This window comes from Python bivittatus, unplaced genomic scaffold (assembly GCF_059951505.1).
Source record: "Python bivittatus isolate LINGU-HERP-01145 unplaced genomic scaffold, Pbiv_v1 ctg000180_np1212, whole genome shotgun sequence".
NCBI classification, from domain to species: domain Eukaryota; kingdom Metazoa; phylum Chordata; class Lepidosauria; order Squamata; family Pythonidae; genus Python; species Python bivittatus.
In genome coordinates, this window is record NW_028277047.1 from 4,314,327 (window position 1) to 4,334,161 (window position 19,835).

Consider the following 19,835-nt stretch of genomic DNA (forward strand, 5'->3'; position numbering starts at 1 on the left):
AGCTCTTCCTCCTCCCGTCTCTCAAGGATGTTCTCACAGACCATTTCACTGAGCTACCTCTTCAAAACATCCCCGCCGTCTTGAGCTAGCCAGCTGCCCCCCCCCCACTCAACTCCCACTCGGGTCCATTCCTAAGGCGTGAAAGAGGTGAGCTTCAGCCGAAGATTCACCCCCCCACCCCATGTTTGCAATGGCGTGAAAAATAATGCCTACCTTACAGGGGTGTTCTCCAGATTGCAAGAGGATATAAAAGAATGTATCTTAAAAAAAAAACTTTTAAGGGCTCTTGACCACTGTTCCAGTTTGCCCAACTGGCTTGCACTGGGTTCCTGTCCCGTTTTAATCAGTGCGCTGTTTCCATAATGAAACCAGGGCAGTGCATTTATTGCTAGAGGGGTAAATTCTGTTCACTGGCTTGTGTGAAAACAAGGATTGGTTTCTAAAATTGTGCCATACTCCAAGACTCAGGAACCCCCCCTAATTTCTGCGCTTAGCAGAGGGGGAATGCACTCTGGACGAGCTCAGAGGTCCTCTTCCCATCAAGGCTTGTGATTTAAAAATTGCAGTGTAAAGATTAAATTTGGGACAAAGCCTTGCAAGAATCCCTCTTTAACATACTGTGGGCATGAGTCCTGACCCCTGTTTGGAGCAGAGAGTCGATCAAGGAACTGGCTAGAGAAACTGGCATATGGTTGAGCTTCCCTTTTCCAATGGAACAAATTTCAGAATTTTAGTGACCTCAGAAGCAGCTCTTTTAACCTCCCACAGACATTTCCAGGGCCTAGACAAGCAAATGCAAGCCTGATTAATAATAAAAGTAATATTTATTACACAGATTTGGCACCTGGCGCTGGACAGCCATTGAGTTTAAGAAATGCCAGCCCTGCCAAGAGATTTACAACCCAACGGTGCCTGATTTTTTTTTTTGTTATAATGCTCCTTTGATTTAACTCTTCATCTCTCCACAATGAGTGAGCATTACTACAATCGCTGGTCGCGTCTTCCAGAGGAAAACAAAAGGAATTTACAGCTTGGAAAAGCCTCCCACCCTAATCTGGTTTAGGAAGATGAACACACTAGTCCATCGGCAACATGGAAAATATTTAAGAGTATTTGGCCTGACTGCAGAGTTGGTAGGAGTAATTCCAAAAACCCTTCCCGCAGCACTTATTGTATAACGAAAGAGGAAAAGCAATGCACGGTGATGGCGCATTAATGCTTGTGCACCCAAATGCCGGCACGCTGGGGTTAAAGTTGCCCCTGCCCACATTGCCCTTCCTTAACCATCCGCTGGGGAAGATGGGAACTAGAATCAGCAATTGCCCCGTTCGATTTATAATACCATGAATTCAGATTTCTGGACTCTAAGAAAAGAGGGTGAATTCCCTCCTGTAGTCTGTGTGTAGGAAGGCTGGAAAGCCTCAGCGTGAAACCACACGGTGGTTATTCTGGATTAATGATGGGGGGCAGGCCAAGAACACGATCTTGCACTAGTGTCGTTGATGCGTGCGGGAAGAGAGGCGCCTTAATAGCTCGAGCATCCTATTCCTGGGCCTGTGGGATGACGTCAGAAAAGAGGGAGATTTCTATTTCCCCCGTTGCAGAAAAGGCGAGGAAGCGGAAGGAACGAGAAAACTCCCTTTGTCAAACTGATCGCCAAGCCAAGGTTTATCCCTTTGTACAACTGATCGGCAATCTGGGTATCTTAAATTGCACGCTTGGCCATTTAACATCTCCCTGTACACCCTTCCAATGGTCAAGCCTGCAATTTAAGATACCCAGATTGACATTCTACCAGCTTCTTACCTAGACCCCAAAGTTGGCTTCACTTCACAACTTAAACCTAGTTTAACAAAACACGAGGGGGCCGGAGCCAGTGAACCTTATTACAATATCAAGCGAAGACAGGCTTGGTACAACATGGCGAGCCACTATTCCAGTCTAGGGTGTGTGAAAACGGTCCCGTGATGTAACCCCTAACTCTACACATTATTAGATTTCTAGTCTGCCTTTTATTCTGGGGGCAGACGGTGCTTCTCCTACATTTTTCTCCACAACTGCAACCCTGTGAGGTGGGTTGGGCTGAGAGAGTGACAGAAAGGGCCTAGAACCTGGGTCTCCCCACTCCTAGTCCAGCCCCTTCTCCACTGAACCACCCTGGTTCTTGGGTTGAGCGGAGGGGATTGGCCCCAAGTCCCCATGAGAGCTTCTGTAGCTGAAGGGGGGTTAGAACCTGGGTCTCCGTAGTACTAGTCCAACACCTTAACCTCTACACCACCGTGGCTTCTCTGCTGGTTCCTGCCCTTGCTTTGTCCAAATACTGCCCTAGTAGACCATGACATTCCCCCCATCCCATTGCATCTCCCACTTACCCGGTCCTGTCTGAACTTCTTCCACGCTTTCTTCTCCCACCAGTTCAGCTGTAGGACCCAAGGAAAGATCCATATCAAACTAGAGATGCTCTAAGGTTAGGACCCTCCATTCCTGGTTTCATAAGTCCTGTAGAGCAGGGTTCCTCAACCTTAGCGACTTTAAGACGGGTGGACTCCTGGCTGGGGAATTCTGGGAGTTGAAGTCCACCCGTCTTAAAGTTGCCAAGGTTGAGGAACCCTGCTGTAGAGGGTTCGCTGATACTAAAAACAAGGACAATTCACAGGAGCAAAAGCGGGTCCCAGCTTGAATTATATTTGCGTGTGCTCTGTCCCATGAGCTTCACAAAGAAGTGACCTCACCCAAGGTCACTTCTCCAAGAGGTTCTCATGCTAATATTATTCAACCACAGTCTAATTATCGTCCAGATCAGGATTCGAAGCACACAATGATTCTTGTTGGCTGTCAGAGTCTAGAGGGTAGAGTGTCAGGTCTAGATAAAGTTGACAGACTTCCAAATGCTTCTGGAGCAAAGCCATCTGAGTTGCTCTAACCTTTCTGCAGGCAGAAGCTTAAACAATACTGGCCCCCACCCAAATACAGTTGGCATTCATTGATCAACGCTAGTTGCAGAAACTCTGCTCCTTAGGAGACATATCTTACTCCCACGTAGGCCATTTCTCCCAAGTAGACCACTTGGATGCTTTTTCAAGTAACCTCGCGCTCCTCTGTCTAGGCGCAACAGCGTCAACGCTCGCGTGGGTCGGGTGGCTAAGTCGAGGTCAAGGTCAGAATCCATCAATGTAGAATGAAGAATCAGGGAGTTGGGTTCTGCCTTGATTCTGATATAAAGACTTCGCTGGCCGGGTGCCTTGTCTCGACCCTGCTCTTCTTACTTTTCCTTGGATGAAAGTCCATCTGAGAAAGTCTTGCACAAAAACATAGATGTAAATAAATATATTTAAATAGGCTTCTGATTCATCCTGCTCTCGCAGAGAAGACAGACTGATGATTGCATGAGGAGGGTTGGGCCCTTCTGTTCTCCCAGCTTAATTTTTTCTCCCTTTACACTGGACATCTCATTGACAAACCTCCAAACAAAGGAGATGGCCTACAGATCAAGAAGTCTTCCCTTGACCATCTTATTAAGAAGAGCAGGAGTGAGGAAACTCCTCCCTCCTGTTCTTATTCAACTCCACGTTCCATCAGCCCCAGGAGGCACTGCCTATAATTAGAGATGATGGGAATTAAAGTTCAGCATCGCTGGAAGGATCTCATCCATGATGGAAAGGATCCTGGGAGGCCAGATGGAGCTAGAGATCCTGATTATGGTAACTAGTTCCCTTGGTCCCCACTACAAGTCCTCCAGAACATTGGGCTACAACTCCCAGAAGCCCTAGTCAGAATGATCATTGTACTCCAACATACTTGAGGATTACTTTAGGGCAGTGTTTCTCCACCTTGGCAACTTTAAGACAGGTGGACTTCAACATGCTGGCTGGGGAATTCTGGGAGTTGAAGTCCACCTGTCTTAAAGTTGCCAAGGTGGAGAAACACTGTTTTAGGGGATAACTTTGCGAGCCATGTTTGGAGTGTTTGTTAATCATCTCTTGTCCAGCAATGGCCCTGCCACACCAAACATTCTGAGAGACCAAAATGTCAGCTCTGAGTCCTGGCCTCAGTAACCCTTTCTTTCCTCTCCCACCAGGGCCACCTTCTCCATCATGCCTCGCCTGTCTCAGCTGAAGCCTTCAGCCCTGCTCTTGGCTCTGTTCCTCCCCTCGCTGCTGGCAACAGTGGATGACTACTTGGGCCCACCCAGAATTGGGACAGCCTCTGCAGATGGTGGCAATCATAGCACTAAGTGTCAGGAGACCACCGAGTGCCAGGAAGGTGTGATCTTACCGGTGTGGCTCCCCCAGAATCCTTCTGTAGGGGATAAGGTGGCCCGGGCCATTGTTTACTTTGTGGCCCTAATCTACATGTTCCTGGGCATGTCTATCGTTGCCGACCGCTTCATGGCCTCCATCGAAGTGATCACTTCGCAGGAAAAGGAGATCACCATTAAGAAACCCAACGGGGAGACCACGACTACCACCATCCGCATCTGGAACGAGACTGTCTCCAACCTAACCCTAATGGCGCTAGGGTCCTCTGCCCCCGAGATCCTCCTTTCTATCATTGAGATTGTGGGTCACGGCTTTCATGCAGGTGACATGGGACCCAGCACCATCGTTGGCAGCGCTGCCTTCAACATGTTCATCATCATCGCCGTCTGCATCCACGTGGTCCCTCAAGGGGAGATACGGCGCATCAAACATCTGCGGGTTTTCTTTGTCACAGCTGCGTGGAGCATCTTTGCTTACATCTGGTTGTACCTCATCTTGGCCTGGTTCTCTCCCGGCGTGGTGGAACTATGGGAAGGTCTCCTCACCTTTCTCTTTTTCCCAATCTGTGTGGTTCAGGCTTGGGTGGCTGACAGGAGACTCCTCTTCTACAAGTATGTCCAGAAAAAATACCGCGCCGATAAGTCGCGGGGTCTCATCATAGAGAGCGAGGGCGAAGCCGGCTATCCCAAAATGGACATAGAGATGGATAACTCGCTAAAGGAAGGGTCTGAAGGTCTGGTGGACGCGAGCAAGGACCAAGATGAAGAAGCCCGCAGGGACATGGCTCGCACGTTGCGGGACCTCAAACAAAAGCACCCAGAAAAAGACATGGAACAACTGATCGAAATGGCCAATTATCATGTACTTGTCCAGCAGCAGAAAAGCAGAGCTTTCTACCGCATCCAGGCCACCCGTATGATGATCGGAGCGGGAAACATCCTCAAGAAGCATGCGGCCGATCAGGCCCGCAAAGCGATAAGCATGCAAGAAGTGCGGACAGAGGAAGACGAGTCGGTGACCAAAGTGGGTTTCGAGCCAGGTCACTATCAGTGCTTCGAGAACTGTGGCTCTGTCGTGCTGACCGTGGTCCGCCGAGGAGGGGACCTGGCCTGCGTCACTGTGCGAGTGGACTTCCGCACGGAGGACGGGACGGCTAACGCTGGTTCGGACTACGAATTTGCAGAGGGTACCTTGCTCTTTAAGCCGGGGGAGACACACAAGGAAGTGCGGGTTGGGATCATCGATGATGATATTTTCGAAGAGGACGAGTACTTTTATGTCCACCTCAGCAATGTCCGGGCAGCCTGGGCTGAGCCGGGTCCTGAGCCTCCCCCCAAAGCTTGTCTTGGCCCCTCCAAGATGGCCACCGTGACGATCTTTGATGACGACCACGCCGGCATCTTTACCTTTGAGGGGCCCTCCATGCGGGTGAGCGAAAGTGTCGGCGTCGTGCACATCAAAGTGTTGAGGACCTCAGGGGCCCGCGGGCGAGTGGCCATCCCCTTCCATACCATCGAGGGCACTGCTAAAGCCGGGGAGGACTACGAGGAAGTCGCTGGCAAGGTGGAATTCCAGAACGATGAGACGGTGTAAGATAACGGCATGGGGACCCTGACAGATGGAAAACGGTGGGGAGGGAAGGAAGGTGGGTGTGGATACTGAGGAGAACGGGTGGATTATCATAATAATCAGATCAAAACCGAGCATGGGTCAGCACAGCCGGGCTCTTGTGGAGGTGGACCCAGCAGAACGGGCCCTCTGCTGAACTCGGCCAGCCATGCCAGGTCTTCTTCTGCATTCTCTGAGCAACGGGATAAGCGAGAGGAGCTAGAAAGATGGCTACTGCTTTGCTTAATCCTCGCTTCCCCCAGGGTTTGGTGGATTAGGCCCAAATGAAGGCGGGTAAAGGGAGGGTGCACCCCTCCCCAGAGGGTAACTAGTCAAAGGGCCTTGAAAATCGGAAATCGGCATTCATCAGTGTACGGCAACTCATGATCTGGAGTATGGCCTCTTTGGTGGTGGCATCATGGTTTGTCTCCATGGGTTTTCTTCATTGAAAACATTCTTGTGCTGGATCATTCCATTCCAGCCGCCTAAAACACAGCCCAGGAATTGCAAAAGCCGCCATCAGATTCCCAATTAAAAGCAAGTAAGAGGGAGGGGGGTGTCCGTTTTCTTCTTTTCCAAGTTCTCGACTTGAAGATGGTCTTAAGGTCTTCAGTGTCACACACGCGCCCCCTTCCCGAATCCTTCCGTGCTTCTGATGACTTGGTTTTATTTCCATCCGGAGCATTACGTGGTTCGTCATTAAGAATTTTCTTGCTTCTGGTACACCGTTTGTCAGATTTAACTGTTTTTAATTCGTTTTAATGGTTTTTGGGCGGGATGGAGTCGGCCGCGATGGGAATTACTCAGCGGGCGGATGAGAAATGTTTATAATAATCCAGAAAAGTTACAAGCCACAGGAGCAGGGCGGTGGTGGAGCTGTTTTTACTGCATTTTGGTACAAAATGTTCCTTTTTTAAATTTTTCTGATGGTGGTACAAGCTCTGAAGTTTTTGCCTATCTTTGAAAACGCTTTTCCAGGTTTTACCTCTTTTTCAAGATGGCAGACAAAGCATCAGTTAAAAATATCAATGAGTAGATATGCAGGTTTCTGCTCACCCAGTGACTCTGGGCCAGTCGCTCTCCCTCGGCCCAGCCTACCCCGCAGGGTTGTTGTTGCGGGGAAAATTTGGAGGAGAAAAATGAAGATTTAAAAAAAGACATGGGAAAGAATGATTCTTTATGCTTACTGAAACTGCAGTTTGTCAGAATGTGGCTTAGTGGGGTTTGTAAATCTGATTGTGGTAGTTTGCAAACCGTGATTTATGGTTCAGCACGTGGCAAGAACCGAGCCATTGTGGAGTATTGGATAAACCACAGTCCCACAATGGGCTTTATACAATGGGCAAATTCAGCCTTTAGCCCTGTTTATACAGTGCGTTAAAACGTGGTTCGTCCACGTGTCCCTGAATTTTATTTCATTACTATTTATTGCAGTCGCTTCTGCCCCGCTGACCTGAAATGACCCTTTGGGGTTTACAGGGTCACAAAGCAGCCAAATGCCAGCATACATAATTCACAATAAAATCATCTTTAAAAAGATCAGTAACCACAAGACAGAGCCAACCCCCCCCGAAACAAAATAGATAACCAAAATACAAGGCGAAACGGATAACCAAAATGAAACCCCCAAAAATCAATTAAGGACGAGCACCACCGCTGAACGCTTCATCCGATAAAATAGTTTTAACAGCCTGCTGAAATGTCCACAGATTGGGGACCGATAGACCTTGGGGGATCCATTATTCCAAAGTGGGGAGGTGGCCCCCCCAAAAGACCATCTTTGGAGACTTCATTCCCTTCCCTTCGTATAATCATAGATCATGAGGGCAGGGAGGGGCTTTGAAGGTCATCTAGCCTGACCCCCTACCTGGTGCAAGAATCTACTACTCAGGTGGAGGGTCCCTACGTGGGTGAAGACCCTCCAGATCCCCTCCAGGGTGGGGTGACTCTTGTCTGCTTCAGACTTCACCATTGCCCGGGTTTGCCCTCCACCCAAAGCGTGCCAGGCGCACATTTTAAGCACGGAGGGTTGTTCAAACTCACGCACGCGCCCTGGGTGACACAGAGGGAGCCAGTCTAAAAAACACTAGAAATTCAGAAAGAGGAATCCAGCGAGCACAGATCCAACAAGCCGAGCAAAGCCGACTTGTGAAGCTCAACAGCAACAAATCAACCACACCTTACTCCAAGTTAACCCTAACCAGGTTTAATATGTCACGCAAACTCACCTGGATAAGCATGTTGCATGAAGCCAGCAAGTTGAACCAGAAACACACCGGACCTATCCCCAAATCCCCTGGGTTTTCTATCCCTTTACCATGTTAATATTTCATACGAACGTTCACCTAGCATAAATTCAGCATTTTTTTCTCTCTCCTAAATTCCTGAAATCGAGCTGCAGCGTTTCGTTACCTGGTTAGCCCCCTAAAAAATAAAAAAGGCACATCCCTCAATCAATTAATCAAACCTTTACTGCGGCCATAGACCGGCATAAGGAGGGTGGGGCACCGTCAATTAAAAAGCATAGAAGATACATCAGAGTTTAACACACACACACACACTCATACATACCCTTATTAACATCTTGTTTAGTGTTGACACTATAGGCTGCTATTAAGAGAATGCAAATGGGTCTGGAGAGTTATTTCAATCTATGGCACTTGACCCATGCTCAGAGGTACCATTGTTCCATGCTAAAAATACAGAGATTGCAGGAATGCAACTGCTCCAGCAGAAGCAACGGGTCCAGGGGCTTAGAGGGAGACCGTTCTCCCTCTCAAACCCTTTCCCACTTTCCTGCTTCACGGCCTCCCAGCCTCCAGCCTCTGACACACGGAATTAATTTCTGGAAATGTTAAATCTTGTCGTAGCCTCCCAGTTTGACAGACGTTGACCTAATTGGGGAAAGCGGTGAGGAGGGGACGCTGGGTCGACAGCGTGTGCTGGATGGTGCAAAAGCTGGGAGGGGGGAGACCCAAGCCAGCCCTGCGCGAAGAGGGGCCGGCGTGAACGGGCCGTTGCCCGTGGGAGCAAGTGTGTTGGAAGGGTGCCGTGCAAAGCGAGGGAAAGGTGCCAGACATGACCAAGGAGGAGCACCGAGTTCGAAGCTAGCTACAGGCGTGCAGAGGCAGAGCTCTTCCAAAGGGGGGGGGGAATAAAAAATAACCCAGCGTCAGCCTTTTTCTCCTCTTTGACCCAGTTTGGGCATGTTTGAGCAGCGGCCAAGCAGACCAGAATTAAACCTGCAAATGTTTTCTGCACGTGTTGATCTCCTTTGCAAGAAAAAGGTGCTTGTTTTATTTGGGGGGTCCAGGCTGTTGTTTGCCATGCTAAGACCCCCCCCATCCCCTCCACATTTGGTGTAATATTCTATCAAAGCTGTCATCTAGCTGCACGGATGTTTTTCCCCCTCTCTTCTCTTATCAGCAAGCTGATTTTGGAATTTATTTTCCTGGGTTTGGGGCTACTGCAGGATGTCCTCCCCACTATGCCTTTCTCTAACCTCCTGAGCCTCTTTTTCTGCCCGTATTTTTTTCAGTTTCATCTCAAAAAGCCCTAGGGACAATGGCTGCTTTGGCATCAATTTGAAGTGTGGGCAGTCAGAGGCTTCGCCCAGGGGAACGGAAATGAAATTTCTTTGCCTTTGGAGAAGGTTAAAAAAAAACCGAGGCGATTTTCTTCACATTAGCTGAATGCCACGAGTGGAAAAACGCAGCGGAAAAAATGGTCAGCCTGGAGCTGCTTGGGGGACAACAGAGAAAGGTCACTGTCTTCTTGATCATACATGGAAACCCAGAAGGGATCTTGAAGCGTCCACCATGGGGAACCCCCAAACTAATCCCCCAAACCAGGAGCTTTCCAGCCAACAAGCTGCCAATATTTTCTGTTCAAATTAGTTCCTTTTTTTATGAAACCCAAGTTCTGGTTTGTTGTAATTGCGGGAAACATAACTTTGAACCAGTGAGCAGAAGATTGGGGATCTAAGATTTACTAATTCTTTGCCTGCCTGTCCAAGTTGCTTTTTCAGCACTTCACGTTTGTATAAGCTTTGCTTGCTCCATGCCTCTTTTCGAGACAGCTGGAAAACCTAGGCGCAAAGTTTTTTTTTTAAAAAGGAGCAAACATTTGGGAGGGGGGAGCTGTTAAGACATCGTTCTGCCTCCCTTGGTGATGTTGGAGTTTCAGTTTGATATGGTTTCTTTCTCTCCCCCAGAAGATACATTGAGATTAAAATTATCGATGATGAGGAGTATGAAAAAAATAAGAACTTTCAGCTGGAGTTGGGGCCACCGGTCATCTTGGACATAGGACCACGGCACGGTAAGGATAGGAAGATGGGAGGGGAAGGAACCGAAGGCTGAGGACCGTTGTAGGGAAAATGGGTTGAGCTTCGTGTTGAAAGAAGCCGATAAATGTATGGCTCTCCAGAGGTCACAAACTACAACTCCCAGCAGCCCTTGCAGTTGGCCCTATGGGTCCTGCAGCAATCTTTGGGAGATCCCAAGGTCCCAACCTATATTCTAGGACTCTGGCCTGGTGGAAGGGTTGGGGATTGGGGGTGCAGAGTCAAATCCAGCCATCTTGGGTATGGGATGAAAAAACAGCATCGTCTCTAGAATTCCCCAGTTCTTACTCTAAGGAGGAAGAGAGAAAAACACACCTACTTGGGATTTCTAGCTTGGCAGGTAGACATGAAACAGGGGGAGTTTCTCCATAGCAGAGGAAAATGTCTACTCTGTAGATGGAAAAGGATGGGAGCCATGTCTGTGGAGAAGCTGGCAAGCAGCGAGGCAGAAGCTGGGGTGGGTTGAGGCCAATTCAGTCCCAAATGCCAGTTTCCCATCCCATTTTCACTTAACAGGTTGGGCCACCCCCAACTCAAAGGGTAAATCTATAGTCCGGTCTTAACCAGATTGGTGGAAATGTAGTACCTGGGTTCACACAACCTTGGTTCGTTTTAAACCTGGTTCTGTTTTGGGTGGCTTAGCAGTTTGGGGCAAGGCCACCCTTTCCTTTAGTGAATTGTGACCCCAGAAAATGAGACCGTTCACACAGAAGCATATTATGTGAGTTCTGTGCAGACCTATAGCGTTGGGTTAATTTAATTAACCGTGGTTCAATATAGAAGGCATCGTGGGTAGCCTTGAAAGACAGGAGGTAGAGCCGCTACAAAGGCAGTGTCGGATAAGAGGGGATTGAGCCCAGGCCAAGAAAGTAACTTGAGAAAATGTCTCAGGCAAGCCCTTTCCTAGTTCATGCAAAGATACAGAGAGGGAGGGAGAAGCACATTCAGACATGCAAGATTCTGTTACTACAGATCAGTGTTTCTCATCCTTAGCCAGTTTAAGATGTGTGGACTTCAACTCCCAGAATTCCCCAGCCAGCCAGAACCCCAGAGTTCTGGGCGTTGAAGTCCACACATCTTAAAGTGGCTAAGGTTGAGAAACACTGCTATAGATGTTACCATAAAAGTAGTCCTAACCTACATCACCTTGGTATCTTAGTCTAGACTACCTCGAAGGGCTGACAGTGAGCACAGGTAGGCATCCGTGTCCAAACCCACCTGGGAGGGATGGAAGGAGGCTCTTCAGAGGGGTGAACCCCAATCTCTTCCCCCCCCCCCCATTCTATCCTAGGTGACTCCAATGAGAATCAATTGCCCGAAGGAGAAGAAGAAAAGGTGGCCAAGATGGGGTACCCCAGCTTGGGAGACAACCCCAAACTTGAGGTCATCATTGAGGAATCATACGAGTTCAAGGTAATAAGAGACCTGCATCTCTGTCACGCTGCCCTCCCCAAACTTTTGCACCTTCCCAGGGTGAAGCAGGGTTAGATGTTAGATGTTCTCTCCAAAGTTGACCCACACACAACCTGCCAGTTTTAGGGCAAATGCAACATTGCACAGTTCAGAGTAACAGGAAATCATCAAGCTAACTCACCTCTGGAGATAAAAAAAATAACTAAGAACAAAATCAATGCATGAGTCTCAGTTGGGGGGGGTCACATGAAAACCACGAAGGACCCCCTCCGAACGCTCCAGATCTTCCTCCCCACCTTTTTGATAACACAAACTCCCCACTTGGCCGTTTCCCCGAAGAGAGGATGGAGAACATGAACAAAGGAGAAAACGGGAGGGCCAAAATGAAAGTCCCTTTTTTCTTAAACGTACCCCAGCAACAACCCCCCCCCCCCAAATTGTTCCCTTATCGCTCCCCCCTTTTCTCGTCCTACAAACCGCGGTTCTGAACTTGAACGGATTTGCCGTCAATGGAAAGATCTGGAGGAGCAGCAGCCCAAAGGTTGCGAGTAACGTGTAGTTGGGCTTGAGTTTGTCCATCTGGGTTCTAGTGACTGGTCCGGCCAAGTTTTAGCTTTCGTACAAAGGATCTAGATCCAGTTGATCAGAGGTGGACAGGCCTCTGTGCCAAGCTTCATTAAGTCTGATTCTTCTCATCCCACAAATGTTACTTACTTTCCCAACCTTCTTGGAACGTGCCTCCTTTTCTTCCACGCCACGTGTGCTCTCTTAGCCTGCTCTTAGCCTTGTTTTATTTATTTATTTTATTTATTAAATTTTTCAACCGCCCATCTCCCCCCAATGAGGGAACTCTGGGCGTTTCACAACAAACATTAGAACATAAAATATATAAACACATAAAACCTTAATTTAAAACATTGCTAAAAAGGAGAAGGAGAGACCAAGAGGATGAAAAATCGGAGGCTGAAGGCCTCTATGGGGCTAGCCCTCCCCAGGCTTGAGGTATTCTCAGCCCACCCCAGGCCAGGTTGTTGCCCCCAGTGATCAGAGGCAACGTTGAAGGAAAAGCCTCATCTTTAGATTGCCATCTCGGGTGGGTGGGAAAAGCCCCCAAGCCCCCCCATTTCAACTCTCCCCAACTTCTTCTTTATCCCTTTTCCAGAGCACTGTGGACAAATTAATCAAGAAAACCAACTTGGCTCTCGTGGTGGGAAGCAGCAGCTGGCGAGAGCAGTTTGTAAGCGCCGTCACTGTCAGTGCTGGTAAGGGAGGGCGAAGATGGGGACTGTTTGGATAGGGAGGGTGAAAAGATTCGGGGAGGGAAGGCTAAGGTTGCGTAAATCTGGTTGGGATTTCAATGGCCGGCGGATCGGGATGCTGGGAATTGTAGTTCGGCAAGCATTGTGCAACACCTTGTCGATATACAGGTAGTCCTTGACTTACGACCATTTGTTTAGCGACCGTTCGAAGTTATGACAACGCTAAAAAAGTGACTTACAATTGGTCCTCACACTTACAACCGCCACAGCATCCCTGCAGTCACGTCATCAAAATTATGGCGCTTGGCAATTGGCATGTATTTACGGCAGTTGTAGCGTCCTGAGGTCACATGATCACCAATTGCAACCTTCCCAGGGGGCTTCCGACAAGCAAAGTCAACGGGGGAAGCCGGATTTGCTTAACAATCGTGGCAAAGAAGATCATTAAAATCAGGTGCGACTCACTTCATGACCGCATCACTTAGCGACAGAAGTTCTAGTCCCAACTGTGGCCGTAAGTCAAGGACTACCTGTTTGCTCTTGTCATGCTCCAATAAAGTGGTGTTGTACATTTACAAACCCCTCTATGCAGAGTTTATTGCTTATCTGGCCCTTTGGAGCGTATGTCAGCAGTCCTGCCTTCCAGGTTGCAGTCTGAAAACCGAGAACCCCGAAAGCGTAATCACCCAGTCAAGGGGGTGCTTTGGCAGCTGTGATGGAATGGAATTATGAAGGCCGAGCTCAGGGAGATAAGCATTTTCTTAGCTCGCCAGAACCGCGTGGGAGGAACAAGAGGATGAGGCTGGCACCTCCCTGAGGAATTCACACTGTTGTGGCTGGAGGACTTTGGGAGCTGGGGTTTTAGTCTGGGGAGATTGATGTCAGGCCTAGCCCAAGGAACTCCAAGAGACCATGTAAATTCAGTCCAGCTATGTTTATTAGCTACAACCTCTAGCAAGAATCTTCCCAGACTAAAAGCTCCCAAAGTCCTCCAGCCACAACAGTGTGAATTCCTCAGGGAGGTGCCAGTCTCATCTTCTTGTTCCTCCCACGCGGTCCTGGCGAGCTAAGAAAATGCTTATCTCCCTGAGCTCGGCCTTCATAATTCCATTCCATCACAGCAGCAACGCCCTGAACCCAGTCAGGCAACGAGGACGTTGATTTAATGTAGTTGCCCGGCATGTGCTCAACCCCAGTCATCGATCCATCAAACAACCCTAAGCCGCCTTCGTACAAAACCCTAAGCCCCTGAAAACTAACCCGGGTTAACCCTAGCCCAGCATAGCACACCGTGAACCAGGATTTGCCCCGGCCTCGTTGTGTGAACGCAGCCGGGTTTTAAAGGGACGGCTGGAAAAGAAGGAAGGGCGAATGTCGCTGTCTGGGGAGCGGCTGAGTCTGTGTTTTAATGACCCCCCCAGGTGACGATGAGGACGACGACTCTGGCGAGGACCGTCTACCCTCCTGCTTCGACTACATCATGCATTTCCTCACGGTCTTCTGGAAAGTCCTGTTTGCGTTCGTGCCGCCCACCGAATACTGGTGTGGGTGGGCCTGCTTCCTCGTCTCTATCTGCCTCATCGGCGTGCTCACCGCCCTCACCGGGGACTTGGCCTCTCACTTCGGTTGCACCATCGGCCTCAAAGACTCGGTCACGGCGGTGGTCTTCGTGGCGCTGGGCACCTCCGTGCCCGGTTAGTGATGGGTGGCCGAGGGCACCAGACACCCAATGAACACGGGCCCAGACACAGAGTTGGCCATGGTGGGGGGTGGGCCAGAGTGCTGCGATTTGCTACGAGGAATCTGAACGGGGTCCTTGTAATATTGACCCAGTTAGAGGCAGGGAGGTTATATTATTATTGTTATTATTATTATTGTTATTATTATTATTATTGGATTCAAAATTGCTCTGGGTGGCTTATGGAAAGGGGAGCAGGCATTCAAACTCGCCATCTGCCAAGAGGTAACTCTAAAGAGCTCACAGGAGCATCCAGGGGACATCGATCGGTCTTGAACTTTGGATCGGAGACTACAGGGAAAACTCAGAGCCGTGGGTTAGAGGGGAAGTAAGGGGAAGTTTTGGAAGAAGGACATCGCTAGTTGAAACTTTCTCATACCAGAACAGAAGCCAGGCAAAGGCGTTGGCAACCGTGCTGCGGAGGTCCTGGGCTTGCAAATTCAGCACCACGGACAAAGGTCCCCTCCGATCCCTTCCTTCCTTCCATGGAGGCACCTGGAGGAACGAAGGAGATTTTAAAAAGGAAGGCAAGATTTAAAGATTTTGATGCACCTGCCGTTGGGCGGGCCCCAAACTGCCCTTGGCTGAGAATGATGGGAGTTGCATCCCCAACTCCTAGGGCACCAAGTTCAGGGAAGGCTGCCACCTCCTCGTTTCCGGTGTTTCCAGATAGACTATTCCTCTACCTGAAGTTTCTATCTATTTGTCATCGTTAATAGCTGTTGAGAGGGAAACATCTCAAGAAGTTAGTCCAAGTCTACAATTCTCTCCTATACAAGACTGGCAGCCTGCGCCCATTGTCCTACTGCTGAATGAGACCCAGTTTTAAAGGTGTACCCCATAAAGCAGACACCGTGGCTTTGGGCGCACAAGTCAAAATGCGGTTTGTTCATTTCTGGCTGTGGGTGAAGGCTGAACCCCATGGATGGTGGTATCCATTTTGTGAGAATGCAGCCACTGTTTTCTTTACGATTCGCCCTCCGTCCAGCTTAACCAGTGTAACTAACCAGCTTTCTTTATCTTATGACTCGCTACCCATCTGCTTTTTGCCAACCTGGCTGCAAAAATCCAGGGGATCCTTCTGCGAGCTGCGACCTCCAAGACCTTCTCATGCCTTAAGTCCCCCAAGGAATGCATTTTGGGTTCTTTGGCCTTGAATTTTTAGCTTAGTTTCGCTTAGTTTACCTATAAATAAGCAGGCCTCTGTGCGGGTATGTGGGCGGAATGAAACCCAACCCTTTTGCACCTTTTAAAAAAAACCAAAAACTGAATTGCATCGGAGATCTAAACGGTGGCCAAGCTCTCCGTTTTGCAGATGTTTCTCTGGAAAGTCTCTCTCCCGTCCCCGGGTACACCCCTGCACACCAAGGTTTTGACAGGCGCCTGGAGCAAACCCTAGATTTTTGCTTTTTGCTATTTAGGGAGAATTGACTCACTGAAAGGCCTTGCCAAAATCAGAACACCATGGATGAAAGAGCAGAAAAGTCAACTTCCTGAACACGCAGCTGACAAAAACCAACGGCTGGGTGAATTTTAAAGAGGGGTTGCGTTTAATAGACAATCTGGAAAACAGTCCTGGGGGGGAACATCCGTCTCTCTCTCTCTCTCGGTAGGCTGTTGGAAAAACAGTGATAAGGTCACATCTCCAAGTCAGTGAGCGAGGATGTGCAAATACGCGCCGGCCCCACGTCCCACTTTCTGATCCGTCGGTTGGAATTTGCAGCTCTGTTATTAGCTCAAACCCACTCGTTCCCCCTTCCAAGAGGGGAATTTGCTAGTTAAATCTCTAGCTCTTTGGAAGCTTTGCACAACCTGAGCGGCTAGTGGGAAGGAAAATAAATCTCTGGCTGGACCTCAGCTGTTTAGCCAGATCAGCTGCTCTGCAAAACAGCCAGGCTTGCAAGGGGCTATTTGTCCAGTAGGAAAATCTCGTTTGGGACGAGGGTGGCTGGTTTGGGTGGATAGACAGTAAAATCCTTGTTAACTGGAGCTGTGTGAGTTGTAAGCCCTGTTTAAATCAATGTTTCTCAACCTTGGCCGCTTTAAGATGTCTGGACTTCAACTCCCAGAATTCCCCAGCCAGCATGGGGAAGTCCAGACATCTTAAAGTGGCCAAAATTGAGAAATACTGGTTTAAATGAAGCCCAGGAATGAGTGGATTCAAAGAGAGGCCAACTAATCACTAATATGGGCTGGAATTCCTGATAAAATTGAGACCAAAGGCTGAAGAGTTTGATTAATTGATCTGTTAATCAAAATCAGGGTGAGAGCAAGGTGCCTTTGATAACTCCAAATAGCAAAGCTAATTCTTTTCATATAAATGTAAAACGCCTTCACAAAAAGGAATTCCAACTCCCCTCTCTCACATCCACACCCCCCCATCCCGAAACAGATATACACAATCTTACCTGTGGGCCTTCAGAGATGGCTGCACTACAACAGCCATGTGCCCCAGCCAGTCTGGCTAAAGTTGAGGATGTTGGGAAGGAAGTTGAGCTACTCTGGGCAGCTCCAGGCAAAACGCTTTTGTGATATTACCCGTGGCTTCTGAAGGAAGAAGCTAGAGCTCAGATCGCTTCTAGTTTGTAACCACTGCCCATTTAAGCCAAGCCAGGTCATTCTGGTTAATTGCCTTGCTGGAATAGAACACCCACATTAAACTGTGGCTTAATTCTGGGCTTGCACAAAACTCTTAACTGTAGTTTCCAGAGAGGCAAAGTGAGAAATTGGAGCTCAGTGCTTCCTAACCTCAGCAATTTTAAGATGGGTGGACTTCAACTCCCAGAATTCCCCAGCCAGCCTGCTGGATGGGGAATTCTGGGAGTTGAAGTCCACCCAACTTAAAGTGGCGGAGGTTGGGAAACCCTGATGCAGTTTTTGGAAGCTTCACTCATGCAGACTGGTGCATGCATGCCCCAAAGACATAGTCATATCTCATCTTTCATTGATTGAGCGATTGATCTGTCAATAAAAACGATGGGGTGGTTGCAAGCTAGCTTTTTCGGGAAACGTGGCTCCGTGTCCTGAAAAAGAGATGATGGTAAGATGAGATGATGGGAAACAGCCTGACTGTCCTTCTTTCAGAAAGGAGGTGCCCATCATGGTCGTGAAGCCAGCCCTCCCAATTCCAGATGTGCAGCACCCCCCTTGCCAGATGCTGGTTGACTCGCTTTGGGGAATAATCTCTCCTCTGTCTTCCTCTCCCCCTCCAGATACGTTTGCCAGCAAAGTTGCCGCCATCCAAGACCAGCACGCCGACGCCTCCATCGGCAACGTGACGGGCAGCAACGCGGTCAACGTCTTCCTGGGCATCGGAGTGGCCTGGACCATTGCCGCCAGCTACTGGGCCAGCCAGGGGCAACCGTTCCGCGTGCAGCCTGGCACGCTGGCTTTCTCCGTCACCCTGTTTACCATCTTTGCCTTCGTCAGCATCGCCGTGCTGTTGTACCGCCGCCGGCCTCCGGTGGGGGGCGAACTGGGTGGGCCCCGAACCCCTAAAATTCTGGCCACCCTGCTTTTTATCAGCCTCTGGCTGATCTACATTCTCTTAGCGGCCTTAGAAGCGTATTGCCACATTCAAGGCTTCTGAAGGATGGGTTCGGACCGAGGCGCTTTGCGTTTTGGAGTTGGGACTGGACCTCCCCAAACTTGGGGGAAGTGAGCCTCGGATGACCCTCCCCATGGACATACGGAGGAACTCCTTTTCCTTTCTCCACTGCCCATTTTGCCCTGGCGAGAGCAACTTTGATGTAGGGCTGGCATCCAATTTGGTTCACCCCAAAGTCTCCATTTCAGGAGGGAGCAGGTGGGACACCCATCTCTATTTTGGAGGGAAAAAAAACATTTCCAGGTGTTTTGGATGGTGACTTGCAAGACGACTTTATGGGGGGGAAAGAATTTTTCAAGAAAGCTGGCAGACCCGCTGCTAGGCCCGCACGGAGGGGTGTAATGGATTGAACCCGGTCCAATCTCTCCAATATCCTGCGTTCAGTCAACACTTTAGACCCGGATTTGGGAGAAAATCAACCCTTTGGCCAATTCTCAAGAATTTGAAAAGGGGAATGTTACCGGCCTCCCGCCCCACACCTGCCCCACTTCAGGCCGTGGTTTCATGAAACGAAGCTTCCTTTTGCCTCCGAAAGGCTGGACATCGGAAGCTCTTTCCAAACCGAGTTTCTGGAACAAAGAATTTGCACAACGTGGTTTTCGCCCCTCGGCCCTCAGTCCGAGACAAGGAGAGGGGAAGCCACGGGGAGGGGGGCAAGGAGGGGGAATCCTCATCTGCCTGTTTCTCCAAAGCACAGTCTAAAGCCAGAATCTGCGCTCTTCCACAGCCCCTAGAACAGCACAAAACATCTCTCCCGACTGCAAAAAAAAGGGAAAAAAATATTAACACAGGATTGCTGCGTTTCCCATTAGCTTCTGTTCCAGTCTCCAGTTCCTCTGTGTCTGTCGTCCGTTTGGGGGCGGGAGGGTTTGTACAGAGCCCAGATTTTTATTTCCTTGCATCTGTTTGACAGGGAAGCCACGCACAGCCCCATCCACCCGGAGAGGATATTTATATTTTGCCTTTCGTTTCAAAACCGAGCTGAGCTAGCCAGTTCGTTCGCCCGGCTCTCGGGTCTCAAGGCGGAATCTCCTTCCCGCTTCCATGGGCTTTAACCCCACTGCTCTCTTCCTCTGCCCCCCCAAAATGTGGGTGCATCTGCCCCCCCCCAGTTTGCATGGCAGCTCCTAGGCCCCCATGACGCAGCAAATCCCCCGCCTCTCCGTCACTGTCCTCTGCCTTCCTTGCCGTCTGGTTCCCAACCGCGCACCTGGTGACGTCTCCTGCCTGCACTACTTTGGATCTGTCTTCTGTTTTGTGTGTGTTATATTTGTGACTTTGTGATTTTATAAAAAAAAAAAAAAAAAAAAGCATTGAAAGTTCCCGGAGACGGTGGTGGGTTGAACGCTCGACAGATATATTTCGTTAAACGGTGCTGAAAATCTTGCCCCTTAACAGAGAGGCTGGATTGGACCTCCGTCCAGCGCAGGAAAGGAAATCTTTTCATGGGGAGGAAAAGAGGCTGGGCATCCTGGAATCTAGTCCCAGATGTTTTGGACTACAGTTCCCATGATGCCTCGTTGTTTACTGTGGACTGTAGCCGATTGAGATGAAATCACTGCTTCCTGATTTCTAATATATTGATGAGGAAGGGTGGAAGAAAAGA

General features: G+C 49.2%; 1 protein-coding gene across 4 annotated transcripts; it reads left to right on the plus strand.

Annotated features, from left to right (window-relative positions):
* The first annotated feature begins 4,097 nt into the window (after positions 1-4,097).
* LOC103064461 (sodium/calcium exchanger 1-like) lies at positions 4,098-18,211 on the plus strand. 4 transcript variants are annotated; one of them, XM_088137533.1, is made up of 7 exons: positions 4,203-5,848; positions 10,081-10,187; positions 11,022-11,081; positions 11,537-11,625; positions 12,788-12,887; positions 14,306-14,578; positions 17,835-18,211. In XM_088137533.1, the coding sequence occupies exons 1-7, from the start codon at positions 4,353-4,355 to the stop codon at positions 18,209-18,211; spliced, it is 2,502 nt and encodes an 833-aa protein (XP_087993659.1). In that variant the 5' UTR covers positions 4,203-4,352. The 4 variants fall into 4 exon arrangements, with proteins under 4 accessions (XP_007434430.3, XP_087993659.1, XP_015744604.1 ...); XM_015889118.2 differs by lacking the exon at positions 11,022-11,081 and adding an exon at positions 10,321-10,372 and having other exon boundaries at positions 10,081-10,173; positions 11,518-11,625; XM_007434368.3 differs by lacking the exon at positions 11,022-11,081 and having other exon boundaries at positions 4,098-5,848; positions 11,504-11,625.
* The last annotated feature ends 1,624 nt before the right edge of the window (positions 18,212-19,835 follow it).